Below are 24,004 nucleotides of genomic sequence, written 5' to 3'. Positions count from 1 at the left end.
TTTTGACAGAAACAAGGTTTCTGTGCATGAAAGATCCTAATTGAACCACTGGACATTATCCAAAAGTGAATTTGCATAAGTTTTTTTCTACCTTTGTGCACATATCAGTAACATGTACAAATGCAATTTACAAACATTTATGTGATATCACTCTCTTCTTGAAGCAGCATTATAAGTCGGCATTTATGAGCCATGTTACACACCACAGCTCCTTTAATGTTGTGATTTTACTGCACGAGTGAGTTAAATATGAAAATTATTTTCTCATCAGAACAGAAATATGTTTGTTGCTAAAGTTCTGAAAAACATTTTTTTGACATTATTGAAATCATGACGAACCTTTACATCAGTGCACCTTGCATCAATGATTAAGCCTTCAATAAGTGAAAATGAAAGGAATAGCTCGTCAACATAAACTACGCGTCAGACCCATTATGCATGCAACCTTCCAAACTATCAACCCATATGCAACTTCTCGTTAGAAGTTTGCAGAGAGAGAGAGAGTTGATTCAAAACAAACACATACCCACCAAGAGGAGAATTAAGTGTTAGATGATGACCTGGTTGGTCTTTCATTTTGTGTGGCCAAGATACTCAGTAGCCTAATCCATGTTAAAAATGTTCCAGGCAGGATGCTCACTAAGTTGATGGCTGCATTAAAAAAGCAAGAATACTCTCTGACATGAGCCCAAAGGATCTGTTCAAGGTATTCTAATTTATGTGAACTGCACAATGCTGCTGATTCAAAGGGATGACATTATGATCCTAAGTGAAGTGGTCCTGGCATGGATCAGGTCTTATCCCACTAACAGAAAGCAGTCAATCAAGGTAGATAATTCGACTCCATCAAAGGTCAACTATCCATAGAGGCTACCAAAACCTTACCATACTTTATTGAGCACCTACTTTTGACTACAGGTCATCCTCATCTATTTGTCTTTGCCAAGTTTTATAGTACATCTAACCGCAAAACAGCCTTTTCCAGAGCCCACAATCACCCACTTACCCTGCAAAGTGTAAGTTTTGCTGGGATGCCAGCAACCAGCACTGTCGAAGGTTAGGTTGGTGAATGCAAAGGCTGATTAGTCTTCATTCCACCTCGAGTTCTTTACTCCACCAGCAGATACGCCTTACCGCTTTAGCTCACCTATGTAGGTTATTTTACTCCCTTTGTCATTGTTCACTTCTTCTCTTCCTCCTTTTCTCCCTTTTTTGTATATTGTTCTCTCATGATCTGAGCATTTTCTCTCTCATGTTCTGAATCAAAGTCTTTTGAGGGAAAATAAGTGGCAGTTCCGAAAAATGTTTGCCGATGGGCCCCACCTGCAACTACCATCTCAAATTAAGCAATGTGCATCTGGCAAATAATAGCAGCCAGATAGCTCTATTTGTAATGTTGTACCCTCTTAGCATGATCAATCTCCCCACAAATAGATACATTGTTTATTTTATTGATTTTTTTTATTTTACAGATTTGCTAAGCACTCACTTTTTTCCTGACAGTAATGGGCAGAAATAAAGATATAGAGAGGGTGAAAGAATACATCATCAGCTAAAATAGTGTGTCACAAAACATGTTCTGCTACATTGTAGCAAAACATAGACAATATAATGTACAACTGAGTGAAGTATTTGTAAAGAACACATTCCTCCAAACAATCCCCCAAAAACAAACAGTGATACTAATTTGCCAACTTTTGATCACATCGTAGAAAAAAGACAGTGTCCACACCAACGTAGCATTTTAACAATAATATCTTCAAACACAGAAAACAATATTTTAACCAAGGCAGAAATAAAGACCTCTCCACGGGAGCTTGGATCATAAAAAAACATGAAACACTGCAGAGTTACAGGAGGACAATCATGCATGCAAGTAGGTTGGCAGACAATTACCTGAAGGAACCGAAATTTAGGAATACATTTGAAAATTATACTGTTTAGCTAGGCTTCACCTCTTTGCCCTCACCTTTCAGATCTTGACATTTAACAAATATTTGCTTTCTGCACCATTTGTATCAAATGCATATGTGTTTGTCAATGTTTATTTGATGTCTGTATTGTCAAATCATGAAGTGTAACCAATCCGGCTTTGATTATTTTCATACACATTTCCTGTCAATGAGATCGTAATTAGACCTGGGATGCACTGAATTCAATCCCACTCAATTTGTGACTTGAATTACATTTTTTAAATTTAGCAACTCCATCAGAGATTACATTGAGGGGTTTTCCCTCACAGATGAGCACCTTTTAGTGGCAGTTCATACTAATTATTACAGATCCTCTGCCTTAATGAACCACCATTGTGGCCCATGAACTACAAGGATTTACTAATGTGATACTAATGTGCATTACTTGCTTGTGGAATAATGCACACCACACATGGGGAGCAAGTGATAAGGCTGTAATGCACACTCACTCTAGTGGACACATTTACTAACTAAGTTACTATTGACAGAGCATTTAAAACCAGTACTAACAACAGTTTCACCAGTGACCTTTATAGGTTAAAGATATTAACCACAAATAATAATAATACATATATAATCAAAATAATATAATTTCTGTAACAGTATTACCAGTGATCAAAGCCAAAGCTGCAAGACACTAGCTGTCGGCTCCAACTACAATTTGAGAGTGAAACCTTTGGAGTGCTTCTAGGAAGGTGCTCATAATTTAAAAGATCGGAGGTGAATCCTACTAAACTGGATTCTTGTACCTGCAGCCCCCCAGTTAACACCTGGAGTTGTAGCTTTGTTGCAGTGGGCCTTGTCATCCTGAATAGGTGGAACCCTTTGACCTCTCAGATGTATAATAAGGGGTTCAAACATGTCCTTTGCCCATGTGTCTATGGGAGTGTGTAATCCCAAACAATAGATTATCTAGAATTACCATGAGTATGTTCTATGCCTGGGTTGCCATTTGGATAGCCCTTTGGCCAGGAGGTGCATGTTCAGAAGGAAGGGAAATATGGTTTACCCAAGAACTTATTACCATGGTTTTAGTTGTAAAATGTATGCATGTTGAAAAGAAGAGGAGGGTCATAGGTATTTGTTAGGCTATGTGGACACCCTGCCTCATATATCCCCACATGGCAACCTCCTATATATAGATATCTTCATGATGTTAGCACTACCATCATGCTTATATTTTTTACCACTGCATTGGAGCCCCACTACCTGTAAAATTAAGAGCCTTAGTGTACATATGGGGCAGTCATCTAAGACCATTACATATGCAGAACAAATGTATAGAAACACTGATGTCCAAACAACTCCTTTATCATCAATCTTACTTGTAATTGATTGTGTCAAAGCTAATGTTAGACAGGACAGCCAAATAGCATAATTTATAGAAAATCATTTGCAGTAAAAGTATAGAAACCTCCGGCCATTTTTTAAAACTATTTCCATGGGTTGCAATTATTCGGGAAAGCAACCTCCTTTACTGTGGTGCTGTTAATGTTTTTTTTCCTCATTCTACCAACTGTCTTGCTGGTAGTACTCTTATCAGAATTACCAAAGCATGAAGGAGAGCCTTTCCACCAAAGAATAGAGCTGTTACACTTCCATCCCTTCACCGGTGGGCCCTTAGCAGAGGGAGCAAGGACCAACAGAAATTTTGGTTTAATCATCCGACCTACCAGAGCACTGGCTCCACTCCACCAGCAATGCCCATACTTTCTCCTGACATATAGAATCACAGGCAATGACAAACTGACTTGTGGTGATTATGTTTTTAACGCAGTCCGAAAAGCAAGGTGGACTTCCGGACTTCCAAAGCCAGGAGGATCGCGTAAAAAATATATCTGGAGGTAACAATGTTTATTCAGAATGGCCCATCCAGATAAAGCCCAACAAATATAAGTTTAGCGCTTACCTTGACTTGTTGACCTGTTACTGCCACAAGAAATGTACAAATCTCAGTCCAGTAACAGGTGGTCTTTGAGCACGACATAAACATGTGGATATCATCCGCCGATGGGAGCATACGTCGTGGGCATACAATTGGGTTTCCTGAAACTCCTGGCAACTTGGCTGGAGACCAATAGACTCTGTGAGTAGTAAAAAGATGGTTACACTTAAGCGAAGCGGGTTTCACAACAGCTCGTAGAATAGCAAAACAATCGAGCCAAACCTCCTTAGAGTTTCCAGCCGCTAATTCTTCTACCCAAAACTTTGAAATATCCATGGCATATTCATCCTCTACCTCTACCAGGATTCAATACCACAAGGAAATTTCTTTTTTCAGAGGGCCTACTCTCATCGCCTGATCAAGCCAGGAGTCATTTACCTCGTCTACCCAGACCTGTCTAGCCCACCAGGAACAAACTTGGTAGTATTTAAACCTAGTTAACTGACCCCTTGTGCATTAACCAGATCTTCCCCACAGCCAAACATGAAGCTGTTTTGAGATCACCCCCAATAAAGTAACCCTGCAGATTTTAATGTCAGACTAAGCTGGTCTCTCAAACATTCGGGGGTTCCCAGGTAATCCCAAATTGGAGCCCGGGCTGAGTGATAGGGAATTCATAGTTTTTTCCGTAAGCACAACCAAGTTCTTAAGGCCCCCTGCAAAATCTTCAGCCTCACCTTCTTAAAGTACTTCGGGTCTGCATATTTAAAAGGAAATGACTCTGCCCATAGCTCAGCCCAGTTATCATTGCCCCAAATAGTAGTTGCAAAGGAGACCAATCAACTTTATTTGTAAGCATACGAACGTTCTTAAAATGAAATGTATGACAATATGCCAAGAGATCAGGACGGGCCGGCCTCCTCCTCAACTTTGTCCGGGGTATCCTTTAGAGGACCAAATAAAACTGCCAATCTTCCCTTGGAGCTTAGCAATATCTTCTTTATCAAAGGTTAAGGGAATTGAATGAAAAAGAAAAGTGATTTTAGGGAGGACAATCATTTTAATGAGGTTAACACAACCATATATATTTAAGGGTAAATTTGCTCACCTGACCAGAAGACTCCCAATCTCTTGACTTACTTTTTTCCAGTTAGCTCTAGAGACATCATCCAGCTTCTGCATAATTATAATATCCAGATAACGCTTTTGGGCCTTAGCCCCTAAGCTTTTCCTGACCTGATTCCATTCCATGATTTTGATTGTCCGGCTATTCATCTTAAAACCTGAAATCATGCCAAAGGTGTCTGCCTTGGCCATTAAGTTGGGGAATAATAGTATAAAGAATACAGTCATCCGCATAGAGGGCCAACTTTTCCACCAGACCAGCAGATTTAAACTGAAAGATGGTAGGATCCGCTCTGATCAGGGAAGCAAAAAGGATCTATATAAAGGTTGAACAAAAGCAGGGACAAGGGACACCACTGCCTCGTACCTCGTGTAATTTCGAACCAGTCTGATAGCTCACCATTCACCAAACCCCTGGCTCTGGGCAGATGGTACAGATTTTGAACAGCCCTCACCATATTCTGCGGGAACCCATAAATCTTTTAAACATCCCAGAGGTAGAGCCAGTGTACTTGGTCTAACACCTTTGCAGCGTCTACAGCTACTGCAGTTACAGGTTAATCCTTGGTTTACACCAGATCAATAACCCCGAGCATCAAAAAGGTAAGCTCATTAAGCTGCCTCCCAGGGATAAAACTCTTTGATCCTGATGGATAACCCCCTTGGTGACCTGGACGACCCTAGAGGCTTCTATCCCAGAAAAGACCTTATATTCGTAATTCAGAAGTGATATTGGCCTATATGAGTCTACTTCCAATGGGTCCTTATTTAATTTCAAAATTAAAGTTACTGTGACCTCAGCCCACGACCGCAGGACTAATTCGCCTTCAATATGTATAACATTAAATAGGCTTTTCAGCACTGGAACAATAATATTGAGTAATTGAGAATAAATTGTGACTGCGAGGCCATCAGGCCCAGCTGCCTCCACCCCTGCAATCTTCCTAATTTGTGCCCTGACCTCGTCCCCTGTGATCTCTGCCTCTAAGAGTCTCTTTTGGTCATTATTTAGTCTCGGAAGCTCAATCTTCTCCAACCAGGCCTCTATGCTCTCTTTTCTGGGCGATATATCCTTACTATATAGACTACACATATATCTCCGGGTCCCGGCACCAAATTCCGAATTGGTATTCAGAAAAGCTCCAGTTTTTGCATCTCTCAGATTTCGAATTACATTTCTAGACTTGTCTATTTTTGCTTTTCAGGTCAGAAATGGGAGTGGAAGGATTGGCCCTCGAATGGATAAGATCTTTTCTCTAGAATAGAAGTTTTCAAGTACAATGACCCCATTCAAATCCTCCCCCCGGGGGGTGAGGCATGGGGTCCCACAGGGCTCAAGTCTTAGCCCGACATTATTTAATCTTTACATGGAACCCCTAGCTCATATTGTGGAATCATGTGGAGTAGACATCGTCACATATGCCGATGATACTCAATTAATTATTACACTCACCCAGGGACACTGGGTGAGTGACAAGCTTCTCGTCAAGGAACGCATTAGGTTTAAAGTGTTGTGCATCGCGCATCGGATTGCCCAAGGGAAAGGTCCAGCGTATTTACAAAAGCTTCTAACTATTCACTGTCCCAGACGCAATCTGAGATCACTGGGAACTATGCTGTTCATGGTACCTCACATCCGAAAGGCTAGAATGGGTGGCAGCTCATTCAGGTACTTAGCGGGTAAATACTGGAATGAGCTTCCCATTGAACTCCGTATGGAGCCATCAGAAGTAAGATTTTGCCTTAAACTTAAAACCTACCTTTTTCCACATACTTAATCTTCTGCTAGAATTTGCCAAGTCTCTTGGCCTGGTGGTAACAGCTACTTAGGGGGTTGACAGCAATCTTAGCACGGGGACACACTGTGTCAAGTGTACCCAGGCGCTTTAGAAATGGTTTTATTATTATTATTATTAGAAGTGAACTGCACCTCTCTCCATATGAGAAATGTTGGCGCTTACTTACTTTCCACCTGTCTAATAATCTTTTTTCAAGGTGCCTCTGATATTCCGCCTGCAGATGTTCTAGTTCTTTGCTGAGAGGAGAAACTCTACTGGACCCCTCCAATGATGCCTTTTGAAGGTCATATTCCTTAACCTTAATCTCATTAATTCGCTCCTCGTCTTCCCGCTTGAAAGCCCCCCTCTTTCCCACTATTATGGAGCAGACTATTGCCCTTAAATATGCATTGAATGCATCCCAAATGATTTGAATTTTAGCTGAGCCTCTATTGGCATGAAAAAAGACAGCAGTCTTATCCACTATACTTGATACCACCCTCTTGTCTAACAAAATAGTCCTGTCTGAGGTCCACCTTTTCTTACCCGTTTTATGATGTTGACTAAGGGACAGGAAAACTACAGAATGGTCTGCGAAAATGGCGGGAACGTGTTTAACCTGCTCAAACTTGTTGAGCCACCCAGCTCGGGGAACCCCCTTTCCTATCCCTAGGTAATGCCTTCACCTTTCGCAACCCCCCCCCATCTAGGAGAAGAAATCAAAAATGTCATTAATGAGAAAAGAAAAAGAAAGCATAACTAGGTATCACAATTATATTGCTGGATATATGTAAATTTATCCTCATGAGGTATGGACGTGACTCTCCAAGCCTCTACTGTTCTGAACCGTCCATCTGAGTCAAAAAATTATCCATATCCTCTGGATTTCTGATATTGTCTAATTTGTTATGCCACATTATTCTCAGCATCGTAGGGAACTTCATCTGGACCTGGGCACTCTCGCTGCATAAAACATTCATTTTTGATCCCAGCTCCCATTGTCTCTGCGCAGTTCTCTTACCAATATCAAATTATATTTGATAACTAAGATCCCCAGATCTCAGGAACTGCTCCTTCAAGGCACGCCCCAGCACCAACTCCTTAACAGCATAAGAGAGAAAGTTAATCAAAATTTTCCTAGGATCCCTATGGACCCTTTGGATCTCTCTGTCCAAGTCAATATCCGGCCTATCCTGGAGAAAACTTTGCTCCAGCAGTTTACATATAAATTCTTTGATGTCACTCTTTTCGAACCTTCAGGGATATTGAGATGTCTCACATTATTACGCCTGGCCTATATTTTGAGCCTCTCCAAATCCTCCTGTAACAGCTTATTCTGCACTTTGGGATCCACAATATCTCTTGTGTTCTCAACCAGGGCAGCAGCCAGAGACGTTACCTCGCCTTCCAGGACTCAGGTACATAGAGCAATTCCATCTAATTTTTCTTCGAGTATCCCACTTTTTACTTGAATGCCCCTTTGATTACATTCAGAGATCTCAAACTTTACCAGAATATCTCGTCTCAAGCTGAAAAGTAACTTTTCAACCTTGTTTCCTTGGGGAGACTACTCTAAGGGGCAGTTATCCAGCCCGGTCACATCGCCATTGGTGTGAATCAGTCTAGTACGCTGATCCAATGCCCTCCCCAACCGTTAGGCCATCTTGAAAACCCTGGGTGTCACCTCCGGTTTCAGCCAGCAGGGAGAAATGATTTTCAAGCCTCAACGGTTAAAGTATGACCTAAGAGAAGGGGAGGGTTTCAGAAGTAGACGCACTTCCTTCGGTCTGCACCTCTTGGTTTCACAGCCCGTTTGTGCACCTTTTTTACAGGGGATACTGCTAAGATCTCTCTTGCTGTCGGTTCTTCTACTCTCCCGCTTACTCCTTTCCTCTTCGGGGCCGGGCGTAAATGGTACCTGTTCCTTGGCTGGGGAGTTTATGACTCTATAGCTGGAGGGAAATTACTAGTTTTGACACCACCCTTGGAAGCCAGTACAGGGACCCCTCTGGCAAACTCAGCACCCAGCTCCTCATTCACAGAACTCATAGGGCAAAAAGGTACCTGGGAAGGGGGATCGTTTTCCATACACCCCTGCTCTATCTTAACCCCACTCGGATGCTGCAATATCCTCTCTTCGAGCACGCTCCGCGCCAGACCATGGCTTCCCCTCAATCTGGAGTGACTTGCTGATGAATCACTGTGGTCATTGCTCTGTCTGTCCTCTGAGTGCGGACTTCCTGTGCTTACTCTGCTGCAGCCAAACCGGAACCCGGCCAAGGTCACCGCCGAGCGGGACCTCCGCAGCAAGGCCGCCGCCCAGCACCAGTACCCCAGATGACCGCCAGTGAAATCTGTGCACCATACGCGCATCAAAGGCCCACCCAGCGAGGTAGACTCGTTATTATCGCAAGTATACCATATTTACAGCAAAATAGTAGCTTATCACTTCATAGCTTTTGTCTAGCGGATTCCCTTGTTCCTTCGCTCAGGAGCACCCGCGACTGGCATCAGCCAGCTGCCATGTTCCCTGTTTTACTCAGGAAGCCCAATCTTGTAATGTTAGGCAAACCATACGAGGTATGCACATTTAAGGTAATATACCTGTTTTGAACTCAAAAGATCTATGCACCATAAAGAAAGATTGCCACCAGAGTGTAATCATATTAAACATCTCACAAAATAGAAGGTATGCATACATTTGAAGGATGATACTGAAAAAGTATTTACTTCAAGGAATAAATCATTAGTTGAATTTTGAAGCATTCGTGCTAAAGCAATATAGGAGTTCTATAATTCTGGTTTCAACCCATGAGTTAACTGCCTATCATGTTTTCTAAAAACATGTCAAGACACCTAATAGGTTAAAAAAAGAAGAAGATATTTAATGAAATATTTCAAGAAAAGAAGGCAAAGCATAAAGAGCTTGCCTACTATTATTCATAGCACATGCAAATCCAAGATTTCCCAAACTATTATACTATTTGCATTTTGTGTTTATTTATAAGTAGGGTTTTTCTTAAAGGATCACTGAAATAAAGTTAGTTTTGCAAACTAGTTTTAATTGAGAAAGATAATTAGTGACGAAAAACGATTTCATTCAAGACAATAACATACTCTTTCCTGAGAAAACAGTTCAATATTTGTTAAACTCGAAGCATCTTGAGACATAACATAAGTGAATTTGTAAAATCTTAGTTTCCTATTTATAATCTTGAGAAGTTATTCGATCCTCTCTACAGTGCAAGAAATTGGCATAGAAGCACATTTTGGGTTTCAGATTTGTTGTCCTGATTATCACATCTTTTTTCTTAAAACATAGAAATAGGCCGAACCCTTATGTCGACTGTGATCTTTCCATTATTTAGTTTATTCCGTTAACAACACCAAATCTTTTATACCAATAAATCTCAATAAAATAAACTAAAAACGAATTTACACATACCATTAAAACTGGGTGCCTAGTGCAACATATAGAGAGTACAAATATTTAATCACAACACCATAACAACTTTAAACCTTTCGACCATGTCTGCCAGGCAGAAGTTAAAAAATTGCAATTGAAAGGTTTGTAACTTCTATTTGGCAGACACACTTTGTCACAACTATTTTGAAACTTATTTATATAGGCATGTACCATACTCAGATATAAGTTTAGTTGCAGTAATGCACTTTTATTTTATTATAGTAAAACAACAAACACAAAAACCCTTCTCGCTTGATTCAAACACAGCTTCATAGAACAAATACATACGAAAACTCAGCAGAACATTCAACAACCTTCTCATTGGAGAGTGTTGATTTTACAACCATGTAAAAAGAGGTCATTTTGATATGGAGCAGGTGTAATTGTTCAAGCACCAAAAAAACTTAGTAGATTTCATTAACACATATTGGACAGGACAACTTCGAAAAAAAATATTTTATCAAAACCGTTTCATTGCCATAGTTCCCATACAGTCTGTGCACCATGTATTATTTCATGCCAAATCAGCAGAATACCAACATATTATATAAAGTGGATCATAGTATAAAAACCTAGAAAGCATTAGAAACAATCTCCAGTTATTCAGTGAGTTCTCTACATATTTGTATTATTATTTTAAATTAAACAGATGCATTAAGTAGCATAAATTAAAAATAATTGGTCTTTAAGTCCATAACATCAAATAACCACACATTATATCAATCTCGGTGCCCTATGTCGACAAACCGAAACAAATCTAGCTGTACACCACACAAATACAGACACATATTTTGGGGCATATTATCAAGCATGGGCAATAAATTTATCGCTGCTATATTGGCAGGAAACTGCAGCTAATGCGGCGATGATGGGCTTGATAATATGTCCTTCTGAATTCCCATAGCAGCCCAGGTTCACACTAGAACCTGGGCTGCTATGGACATATTATCAAGGCTGTTATCGCCGCTTTAGCGGCAGTTTCCTGCCGATAAAGCAGCGATAATTTTATTGCCCGTGCTTGATAATATGCCCCTTAGTTTTTTAGTGGTGTGTTCATTTACAAGAGGCAAGGCCCTCATCCAGAAACGCTGTTAAGAAGTGGAAGTTGCATATTTTCTTTTGGATTTTCTCATTCATACAGTGTGTGGGGTTTAAATCCCAGTGTCCATAAAGAAATTATGGCAGGGGAATATTTTAGTACATGTATGATGGTGACATGAGGCATACACCGTGAATATAGTTTGACGTGGATATATGTGCTTCGCATGACTCCTCATTAGCCACCAACCCCCTCCTTCTGATGCAGCCATTGTTCATGCTCCATACATGAATTTTACATTTTCTTTTCACTCAAACAGAACCCAGCATGTCCGCTTCATATTTATCAGTTCTGCAATCCTCGATTGAGTTGAAACTTGTTCCTGCTACATTCATTACAAAGTGAGCACCTCTCTTCCTCCGTAACCCCATCTCTAGACATCAAGTGGCAACTTAGAGCATTCCCCAGTCAGCAAGCAGTATTGTGAATTTTATCTTCTCTTACAGAAATCAATTCGTCTTCGTTGCAGCAGATGAAATTTCTTGTAACACCTCCTCAGGTAAAAACCATTGGTACTTGTTAACTCATCCAGCCTGGTCTCAATATCCTGTTTTGTCTCCCCACAAAGAGCAGTATATAAAAGTCACACTGGAACGGGGTCTGTTCAATAAATTGCTGAGATGGCTTAACAAGCTCTATCAGTCTCCTTCAGACTTAACTATTGGAGAAAGTGCATCATTTTTGTAAATTGTGTTGTTATATTTCCGGTTTCTAAATACCTTGATCCAGAAAGGTAAGGATGTTCTGGTAATCTAAGACATTTCTTTGCATACTAATTAATTGTTATTGCACGGTAGCAGAAAATATCATGGTATGCAGAAAAGATAACTTCCAAAGGATCCCCACAGCATGCATGTACGCTAAAGGACTTTTTCCAGAGTGTTCCTCCAATAATGAAGCATCTTTGAAACATTTAGCAGGGACATTCTCGAGCAAGAACCAACACAGATTCTCCTTAGTTCTTTCATGTCTCAGAATAAGGCCAGGAACTAAATGATGTGTGCATTTACTTGTAACCATGTTATCCAAAATGTGAACTCCTTGAAGATGTTTAATAAGGCGTTTAATAACCTCAAAGTGCCTTTGGACTCATCAGTTTGATATAAAAATGATGAAACAAAATACTACTAATATGATTTCCATACCACAAAAATCAACACCATGCCAGTAAGAAGTGATCTCAATCGACGAATCAAGAGTCTAAAGCTGTCAACAAATATAACTTTTAATACTGCTGAATTTTGTGAACTTGTATAGACATCTTAGTTCTTGAAATTGTACGGTGAACATATAACATATCTATCTGTGGGCATCTAACCGCGTCTACTACCCTGGTGGGTTGAGCTTGCCCATCGTCTTGTTGACAGATACTCACAGCAAGTCCTCAGTTATATTATGGTAATTGTTTAAATTTCAGATTCATCCACAACAGGTCTATTTCATTCACATTTCACCAAAGAACTATGTAATCAATATTCATTACTTAGCTAATATTTCGAAACAATTTGCAACACCTCAAGCAGCACTATGCAACAATTTTAGCCTCTCAGTGTCATACGGAAGTGTTTCAACCTTATCCTAATCACGTAGTTTAGGCTTATTTGAATAAGTGATGTTTGCACACTCACACATGCACAAACCTTTGTGCTGTGTCAGTGTACACTTGAACAGACGATGATACACTGACCTCAGTGACATGCACTCCTCGTAGGAAGATTAAAAAAAGAGCAAAAAATAGGATGAAAAACCTTCAACGCATCCTCTACTCAATTTAAATCTGCAAACAGTTTTATTAAAAAAATTTCCCAGCAAATTCAAATTATTTCAACATTTTATATTTTTAGAAGGTGCAGCTTAACCAAGCACTGCGAGATGAACATATGAGAAAGCTAACTGTTTTCCCAAGGCCAGGAAAGTAGATTTGGGTTTATTCATTTAGAATAATTTGTTTTGAGTAAGAGTTTTGGTCACCCATAATTAGTGACTTCAATGTCAACAATATATATATATATATATATATATATATATATATATATATATATATATATATATATATATATATATATATATATATATATATATATATATATATATATATATATATATATATATATATATATATACATATATATATATATATACATATATATATAGTTGCTCACACATTTGAAGACCCCACGCTTTCTATGCGGTGGGGAGTCCTCGTGACCAGAGCAGGCCACTTAATATTGAAACAACGTTGCTCACGCATTGCTGTTCCTCGTCCTCCAACATTAATTTCCATCACTAGTCACTGGTCACGAGGACTCCCCACCGCATAGAAAGCGGGTCCGTGTGTCTTTAGTGATGGGGCACACACGAGGAACAACGTGACAGTTCGACTCGGCACTAAGAAGGTAGCGAGTCATTCCAGTTCTAAGAGTGACCAAACTGGAAATTAATGTGGGGGGACGAGGAACAGCAATTCCACTTAGGTTTGATGAAAGACTACGGCATCCAGAATGCCAAGTGTGGACTCGCCCCTGTGGGCGGAGCGATGAACTACAAATCTCCCGCGAACATTTGTGAGCTGTTTCCCTGCCCCTAAGCCAAGCCGGTGATCAAGGGGAAACCTTCCCTGAAACGCGTATGGTGATGATGGCTGTAAATATCGTGATGAAAACTGGTATCAACTTGCCACTGCCGGCCGAATAAAGAAGTCAAAAAGCTACGTTGTTAGTGGGGTCTTCAAATGCGTGAGCAACTTTGTTTCAATATATATGTATATATATATATATATATATATATATAAAATAGAACAGGAATATTTATTAACTTTGTATAATGAAAGTAATGAACACACTGGAATTTAAATGCAGATTACTCTATACAACCTATCACATTGACATAGGAAATAAAGTGCAAACACATTTTACAATTGTGAGAATAATGCTACTGTGGACTTTTAAACATGTTTGTGTCAATTTGTGTGCTTTGACAGGGTTTTCAAGCCCCAAAACACACACACATACACAATTATAACTTTAGAGAGAGCAGGAGGCACTTTGCTATGCCTCTGCACAGACTATTCGCTATCCTGCCATATTTGGCATGATAACTACTGGCTCCTTATTCCAATCACAACAGTGTAATTTTTACAATTATTAGAGCCTTTCCAGAGCACAATCATAATCTAAGGTGTTAGTGATTAAAAATGAGGGACCATCACAATATCAGTATGTTGTGATCTTCTTCTAGTGTTCTGAGAAAATAAAACATGTTAAAAATGTGTTGCTATTGAGGATATAAATGTGAATATATATTTATGCTCAGAATGCACTATGCTATTTATTACCATTGTTGCGTTTTTTGAGTGTGGGGGGAACACGATTCACGAGAGGTGAAGCCTCAAGTTAGTCAGGACACCCCGCCCCTCCCTCAACAATGTTAATAAATATACTCCACACGCCTATATATTATTGGATATGCCATGACATTTCTTCATGTTTATTTGATGCAAGCAATTACATTTGTGCAGCAAGGTAAAATCACATTAAAGAGATGATTGTGATGATTGTAAGAGTTACTTTCATTTGGCAAGTAATTGTTACATGTAGTGTGTGAAGCCGTAAAAAGTGCTTTCCTATGACAATGTTGAGCTGCTGTGGTAATAAATTCTAATTTGACCTTTTCACTGTAGTAATAAATAATGTTAAGTCCCTACTGCCATTATGTTCTATTGGAGGGGTTTGCAGAACCAGGAGTTGGCCATCTGTGCTCCTGTATTTACTTAATTTCCGAGCTGGAGTAATTTACTACTGTTTTGTGTACCTTTATGGCCAGAGTAAAATTTGTGCAATAGGTTTACTCTTTTGTGGGTGAGTAGAGGTACCACCCTAAACCCCTTCCTAGCCCTCCCCAACCCCCTCCTTCCTCCTCCCAACCCCCCCCCCTTTAGCCATAATGATTTCCGAATTTCCAGCCACTTCCATTTGTCTCTCCCACATCTGGGGAGATTTTGCGGTCAGGATGGAGATCTTTGCACAGAAAAAGATAGGAGAAGTGGAACCTCTACAGTTTTAAGTTTGTGAATCGCGTATGTAGTGCCTTAGAAGTTCTATTGTGGTACTACTGAACATACACAAAACTGCAGTTTGTGAATAATCACCTAAAAGTTTACACACTGAGAGTCGCAGCACTTTTTAAATCTGATTTACATTAAACTGATTCTAATATCTTTTTTGCAAGTAATTACTAACTGCTTTTTGACCTGTTTAATTTCACAATGGAGTCCACTTGTATTCTTCATGTCTACATTCATACTCCTACAAGACACCAACAATTTAAATGATTTGCAGGAATGGTTATAGTGTGTCCATGTATTATAAGGATGAAGTTACCCACTGTTTTACATTCCAAAGATATTGCAAGTTACCTTGGAATTGCAAGACTTTAAAACAGTACTTGGCTAGCAGCCTTGTTCTTCAACTTTATCATGGAACTCTTTGGCGACTTGCAATATCGTTATAATAATGTACAGTATGGGGTACTTTATTTCATATATACTGCAATTTAAATTCTCTTATCCAATACCTTGAAGCTTTATCGGTAATGCTAGAAGAAATGAGTTGGATACCCCTTGCTTTAATTCTCCTTCACCAATATATCTTTGTAGACTGTTTTGTAACCACGGTAAAGCGGTTCCATGCCCCTACTTGTTAATCATTGAGACACATTGTTGATAGAAGAATAAACCTATTTAACACCTTGGCTGCTAGGGGGTTTTCCCCTCCTGTGCTGATCCTTGATCAACCCCATTGTTCATGACAAGGTCAACTCGTCAAACGCACAGCGCAGGTAAAACCCATGACGAGCTGACCTTGTCATGAGCATGGAAGGGGTTAACATCCATAACCAGGTTCTATAGGTAAGTCTGCTTAACATTTGGCCATAATGCATTTGATCACGATCTGTCAAGATGAGATAATTGCAATTAAAATTGAGTGAGTTAACTCACATGCTCTGTAACATCTGTGTATTTTTAAAACCAGTGAAGCCAATTATTTCCCATTCTTGAAGTTGCAGTAATGTATTTTTTATTCTTGTTGACATCAAGTGAGGACAAGCACTAAATCTCATTAGAGTGAAAACACTGACTATTCTGAAGCCTCTTCCACTCAAGCGAACAATGAGACCTAAATGCTTAATTTCATAATATTGTTCTCAAGGGCATCAAAATAGCATCAGCGTTACAAAAACCTTTTGTTTGCTGTTCGATTGGCTTTGTATATTTATGATCACCTTTTTATGTTCTGTATGATTAAATAAATTATGGGAATGGGTTCAGGAGAAAATTGTAACTACCCAACCATTGAAGAGCATCTCTAACAATGAACAGGCAGTTGATTGCCACTGGTAGGATATTTGCTCCTGCATAAAATTACCCTACAATTGAGCATTATTTCACATGGGTAAATCAATTCACTTGCTAAGATCACTTTTTCTGACATTTTTTCACTTGTTTTACATCAAGCTGTTCACATAAGCGGCCTGAATTTACACATGCAAATAGCTTTGTGACTTGGGCCGTTAGTCTTAATTTGAAAGCAAATATATTGTGCCTATTTTACTGTTAGAGCATTCAGGATGAGATCCAGTGCTCAAAGTCTGTGACAAAAAGCTATAGAAAAATCATTGTTCATGAACTATTACTATTAACAGGATATAGACTATAGCTCTCTAGTAGGTCATATAGTATGGTGGCAAGGGTGGGCAGACAACAAAATACATTAGAACTTATGAATACAAGGAGAGGCTTACACAACAATTAGTCACACAATGTAGCAACACATTAAATGAAAGAGGGTTTCTCTGCTACAATCAAGCACAGTTAATATGTAAAATGAATGGGTCTTTGATGAACACCAAGAACTGTAAGTGTGGCTGAGTCTATTGCCTCTAAAACCTATAATTTGCCATTGTGATTGTCACTCTAAATACGGAGCACACCAACAACTCAGCTTGTTCTTACTGTGACTGAATTATCTATGAAAATAGAGTGGATATCTGAAATTGAGCCCTGCAGTATGCATATCTTTTGGAAACCGGGAACTACTATTCAAAAAGGTAATCCTATTATATGTTTTTAAAAATGGAATTTCCAAGCATATTGAGCCCTTCCATATGGTATAGCTGCCATGAGTTCTAGATCCATGCTCGACTAGCTGCTTCAGTCCAGGATTCTTCTTTGAACTTTACTCCTGGTGGCAGATATACCATTTAATCACTCAGCGCCATGCAGCAGTCACAAATGCTGCACTGCATGAAAAGGAGAGAGGAGAGTGCCATATTTACAGAAATATGGCACTCTCCTCCCATTTCCCTAACGCCGGCAAGGAAATGAGCTTACTGTGCGCATCTGAAGCACATTTGTACCATGGTTCTAGGTCGTCTCCATGAGTCTAGCATATGTTTTGTACTGGGAGGGTACCATTCCATTACATAATAGTATGCATTGACCGACTGTAACCATTTTCCTTCTTTGTATGTGTGTTGTAAAGTGCAGCACACATAGAAAGTCAGAAAAGGAAGAAGAAAAAAGCATTATTCCTTCCTTTTGCATACGTTTCTGACACTAAACCCTGTCTATTTTATTTAATAAATAGGGTTTAGCATCAGAAACCTTGGGTGGTTGCATGGGAACGCCCATGCTTCACTTATGGTATGCCCCCTTGGCACTAAGTGATGTAAAGTATCCCTATGCACTGCTTTGCGTTACTTTCATATTATGGAAAGTAAATCTGGACAAAAGGATTTTGCGCTGCTTTGTGTCACTTTTGTGAAGCAAACATGGCATAAAACATTTGTAAATCCCCCCATTGGTTTTTTAAAGGGATATATGAGAATACAAAAAAAAAATAGACTGGACTGGAAAGAGCTAGCCACAAGTGACTCCGGATAATTTTGCTGCATGGTGGTATTCTAGAAATGTAGTCAACAGTAACAGAATGATTTTGTAAATATATTCTACTGCTTACCTTCAGTAAATGTATATACTTTTGACTAGGAATTGAATGTGGTTGTGTTTCTGTAGGACAGTAAAATGAAGTACAGGACAGAGACAGACATGCTGCTGCAAAAAACGTGCAGTTGGCTATAAACGATGTAAATTGGGATAAATTGATATCAATGAATAAAGAGGAGGGTTGTTGCGTGTTTGTCTAGGGTGGTTTGAATAATCCTTTTCCTCTGCTCAACATTACACTGGCCTAGATTTCTTGCCATGGCCAATAGCTCCTTGGTCGTTTGCCTTCATTGTGGCCTCAGTTCCAGGTCAGTTCACATGGCTTTTCAGATGTGACAACAGGATTTTATTAAGAAGCAGATGAGGTGTTGCAAATTGTAATTGTAGGATCCGTAATCAGCAGCTCCGTTCATAATGACAAATGGTGGGGGATGTATGGTTAGATTTGTCAACTAAGATGTGCATGTGCAGTAGTGGTTTATGGCATTATATCCCCTGTAATCAAAAGGGGTAGCATCTTCTTAGGAGGTTCCTTCCTAATGACCGAAAGAGCTTGGATCCGGCAGCGTGAGCTAAAGGTAGGCTAGTACCATTTGTGTTATTCTCCCACCTCCAAGTGCTCAAACTTATACTAATGCTTTCCCCGCTGTGCTTTGTACAATATGTATTTGTTTTGGTTGAAATGGGCCCCTGTTTACCTTCAGACAGTTGTATGCATGTGTGTTGAGATGCCTGTTTGCTTCACCATGGTTGAAGAGAAATGTTCTACTGTGTTCTTTGGTGATGGAACCTTCCTTTTTCTTGAGTTTATAGATCAGTTTTCGAGTTTAAAGATATGCAAATAACTTGACATATATTCAAACAAACATAAAGACATATGGTTCGACTCACAAAGATTTTGTTGAGTAGGTGTGACTTGCACTTTTAGTACTCTCGCCTGGATGGAGGAATAGCATGTTTATTGTAAATAGTATTTCCTTTGAGACCCTAATGTATCAGTATAGGCAGTATAGGCACCTCTCAAGGTAAGCATGCCAATGGACCGCATCTGAATTGGTAGGTACCCTGTGATGGAGACAATAACATAGTGATTGAGTACTGCATGTTGTTCTGTAAAATAAGGCCCTGATCTTACTGTTTGATACACCATAAAGAAAGATATATAACTTTGAGACAGTGACTCACTTAGTGTGTAAAAAAGGGAATTGAGCCTAACTCGTTTTTTTAATCAAGTTGTGCTGAGAAACTATACATATTTGTTATATTGATAGTCTGTTGATTTGGAGATCAAAGAGTTCCTGCCTGTGTCATTGTGGCTAGAAATGAAAATAATCAAACCAAAGAGAATTAAAGCAACTCATACCACAGCTTACTAATTCAAGTTAAAGCAGATTTTGCATTAGTTTTACAAATTTTAATACTAACTTCAAATTCTAACATTTTTTTTAACTTAAAAATGTATTAAATGTGGTCGTTCGTTAAATATAAACAAGTTAATCTACCACAATATTACGTGAGTGAGCTCTATTTATTCAAACTTTAATGGCTGAAATTTTGCAAATGAATCAATCACAATTATGAGTTGTATAATAGTTGTCACAGCCTTTAATTTTTTACCCTGATGCCTTCCATCAGGTATAACCTGCCGCAAATCATTGTAGGCTGAGGCTTGGAAAAAGACAAAATATGCAGAATTTGTTAGGTTAAAGTTGCATGTTTTTCCAGTGGAACACATGGAATAGGAGGTATTTATCCCACCATGTAAATACCCTACCCTGGGCCGGTAAATACTCCACCCTATTCCACTCAACATGTAATAAGATCCGTATTGTCACAACATTAAAATACTTTGAGACTGCTACTCTAGTGATCACATGGCAAATGAACGTGCTAAGCAAGCTATTTGAAATCAATGGATTACTCATAAAAAGGTAATGAATTTAGATAATCATTTTTGTATCTTATTCAGTCTTGCCACCATTTTATTGATACTTTTTCTGACATATATGATTAGTATTAAAGGCCTGTATGATGCTAAAAAGGGGCAGCTAGAGGAAATTTTGTAGCGGTTGCTAAACTATCGTTCATCCAGGCAGAACCCTCGTTTGAGTGGCAGGGTGCTATTTGCACATTTGAATGGGGAAAACCTGAATGCCATGGCTATGTCCTTTGTTATGTATGGCTCTCACAGAGAGCCGCTATAGTTTAGTCCAGTTTCTGAATCTCATAACCCACTGCAATGACATGGCAACAGTCAATAACAAAACGGGTGACCCACTGTTGTGATGTCATAAAGGCCTTCTAGGCCAGGCTGACAGGCATCTATGACAGCATGTCATAGCGGCGCTGCTTATCTGCTTTGACTAGAAGCAGAAAACACAGATGCAAGAGAGGGAAGGAATTAATGAAAGGTGGAGGGGTTGATCAAGGATAGTAGGTAAGTATTTTGTTTAACCTTTTGAACAACAGTACATAATAGAGGCTGTGTCATATATGCCCCTCTCATTACTGCTCTGGCATTGCGTAGTAGTTAAAAGCAGGGGCAGATGATTTTGGAGGTCACACATAACGTTTGACTTATGCTGTTCTTTTAGAAGCTAATATACATTTATTTAGAAGGATCACAAGCCATATAAATATTAAAAACATGAACAGAAAAACTTTATTCTTGAATGTCGTTGCACAAATAAAAATCTGCTTGGAACAGCATATGAGCTGCTGTATGTTCTGTTCATAACAGACCTGGCACAGTTTTGTGAATATATATATATATATCCCAAAGTGCCCCAAAGCATCGGGAAGGCACACATCGGCATTCTCTTTAGTGACAAGCTTCGCTGCAACTCGCCTGTCATTCCCCAGATTTTTCACCATAAATCCAACGCATTTCGAGGCTTTGCACCTCTTCTTCTTGGGCTGGCAATGATGCACTGAGCGCTCACCATTTCAATTCCTTTATTTAGTATTGTCACCATTAGTGGGCATGGCCTCATTAGCCTGATGATATGCTGGGACTGGTAGTCCTAAATGGTGGGTATTTGCTTATTTCCTTCGTAGGTACAGTGCATCCATTGTCAAATTTAAAACCAATTGCTTCCTTAGTAGGATGGGATTTAGGCAGATGAGTATTTCATTTGCATGAGAACGCCGTGCCACGTGCTTTGGGAAGGTTCCACATCACAGCCTTTTCATTGTTTTTGGAAAATGGTCTTCCTCACTTCGGCAAGGGCTGCCGTGTTAATTATGTATCCCAAAGTGCCCCAAAGCATCGGGAAGGCACACAACGGCATTCTCTTCAGTGACAAGCCTCGCTACAACTCCCCTGTCATTCCCCAGATATTTCACCATAAAGCTGACGCGTTTCGAGGCTTTGCGCCTCTTCTTCTTGGGCTGGCAATGATACACTGAGCGCTCCCCATTTCAATTCCATTACTTAGTATTGTCACCCTTAGTAGGTGTGGCCCTATCAGCCTGATGGTATGCTGGGACTGGTAGTCCTAAATGGTGGGTATTTGCTTATTTCCTTTGTAGGTACAGTGCATCCATTGTCAAATTGAAAACCATCATATGCTAATTTAAGCCTGCCAAAATGCTTTGTCCTACTAAAGGAGATATAATTGCGGAAAATATGCAAAGGAACATCTGAACTTACTTTAAAGTGATGAGTGACGCTTGCACCAAGAACTCCATGTCCCAGCATACATAAGGACTTGTACTGAGCCCTCGCCCACTGAGGCGCAGTGATCACAATCAATCAAGCTGAAAAAAGAAATTGATGCAAGTCTGGGATGTTTCATTTGGTGGCAGGCCATGAAGAAGGGGTTTATCCTCGAAACGCGTTGGCAAAGAAAATTATAAAGGAGCAGGAAAGCAGGCTGCATCAATGAGTCGTATGGCGAGGTTCTGTCGAGTGACCTCGCAATGCTGAAGAGCACCTTTGTTATATATAATACGAAATTCTATTCAGCCATTTTGCTGTAGCATTGCCTAAAGTTTCTGTTGTGAGAAATTGCCCTGTGAAAATGTGTGTGCAAGCCATGGAGTAGCTATGAACTCATACAGCATCACTCATAACTTGAAGAAATGACATAATTGATGATAACACAAATGATCATCTGTAGTACTAATGGGCGAACTTTCTCACAACAAGCAGAACCACCAGAATGTGAAGCATAGCTCTGAAGTCACCCACATTGTCTGCATATTATGCTCTTTTTTTACTGATATTTAGGTTTTCAAGAAACATAATGGCTCTGTAGACATTAATGAGATAAGCTATCACATCTAGGCAAAAATGAATAATAAGTCATAGACAACCAGGTCCTTTGGGCAGCCTTCCATATTATGTAAAATGAACCAACACATATTCATGAAAGTAACAGATTGGTGTACACTAGTTTAACAATGTTTAAAATCATACAGCAAAACTTGAACTGTCTGTAAGTGGGTCACCCATAGATTATATACTCTACACCTATATTGCCTCATACTTTTCACTGAATTAATGGAAATATCTGCACTTTATGAGTCTCTAGTTTATATAGAAATTGTTGATAGCAATACATAAGTAGTCTTTGATGTTTGTGAATAATGTATAGTAAATGTAAGCATAAACAATATTCTTTTTGCCTATCTTTTGGCAACTGGTGTTTGAATTACCCAACACCCTAATTGAAATCACATCTGTCACTCACACTAGTTGTGCTCAGTCTCTACCTTGTTTAAATGAAGTAATGCTTGGCCTTAAAACATCAATTGTAGCTAAAGTGTGCACCATTTATCTTTTAACATAGTGTGTTAGAGTTGTTTCTTGTACTGTACTGGTTCCTTTTCGAAGATGTACACCAGGTCCATCTATGCTGCATGAGTTTATGGGCTTACTTTGTTTTTTTACATTTTTAAATGATCAGGAGGGTTGTAGGTCTATATCAGGAGCAGTAGCTTGGTTAATGCCATCAGTGATGTCATCAATGATGCCATTTGAAATGTCATGAGTGATGTATTATCTTAGGTCATCGACTGTGCATGATGGGGTGCAAGTTAATGTTAGCTCTGTTAACTGTAACAAGTGAATTTCGTTTTTTTGTTTTGTTTTGTAGAAATAAGGTTTATATAAAACTGAGGTAAAAAAAGAGAAAGCAAAATAGGGAAGGGTCATACAGAGATAGATGATGCATCATGCTAATAAGGGGGAAGCACAGAGGAGATACTTGGTGCATATACAGCGGAAGCATTTGCACTCTATAGCCCAATCAATTTCAATTAAATCGGAGTATGTAATATTGTGACAGATTGGCAATGTATATGTCCAGAACAGATATGCCTTTAGAAAGTAAAATCATAAAACCACAGAACTTAGCCAACATAATATAAGCAATAGAATATCTTCAACAACATATTGCTAAAATTGGCATACTTGGAGGTGCAACGAACCTTGTACAAAGACCACAGTAATTCCAAACTCTATGGTGTTACTGACTTATATGGAGCCATGTCCAGCCAATGGCATTTTATAGGAGGTGAGTATAGGAAATATAGAGCCTGTAGTCTTATACCTTTTCTGCAGTCTAATCCTTTTGTGTAACTTTAATACTTTTCAGTATTAACAAACTCTGTGTGAAGTCTTACTGTCCCGATTACAGAATATCTAGGTATGGAGACCTCCTCACACATAA

At 39.3% G+C, this 24,004-nt stretch overlaps 1 protein-coding gene across 30 annotated transcripts in view; it reads left to right on the top strand.

Moving 5' to 3' along the window:
* RBFOX1 (RNA binding fox-1 homolog 1) overlaps positions 1-24,004 on the top strand; it is an 845,440-nt gene that overhangs the window by 779,255 nt on the left and 42,181 nt on the right. For 16 of the 30 annotated variants that reach the window (XR_015300686.1, XR_015300685.1, XM_086941201.1 and 13 more), the window contains one exon: positions 11,773-11,825. The exons of the other annotated variants lie outside the window; for them this stretch is intronic. Coding sequence is in view for 14 of the 16 variants with exons in the window: in XM_086941201.1 (XP_086797327.1) it covers positions 11,773-11,825 (53 nt within the window). In the remaining 2 variants the exon portion in view is untranslated. The remainder of the gene's footprint in view (positions 1-11,772; positions 11,826-24,004) is intronic. 30 annotated transcript variants of the gene reach the window in all.

Source organism: Lissotriton vulgaris, chromosome 10 (genome assembly GCF_964263255.1).
Source record: "Lissotriton vulgaris chromosome 10, aLisVul1.2, whole genome shotgun sequence".
Taxonomy (NCBI): Eukaryota; Metazoa; Chordata; class Amphibia; order Caudata; family Salamandridae; genus Lissotriton; species Lissotriton vulgaris.
The sequence above is the reverse complement of the archived record's forward strand: the minus strand, read 5'-3'. Positions and strand labels throughout refer to the sequence as shown.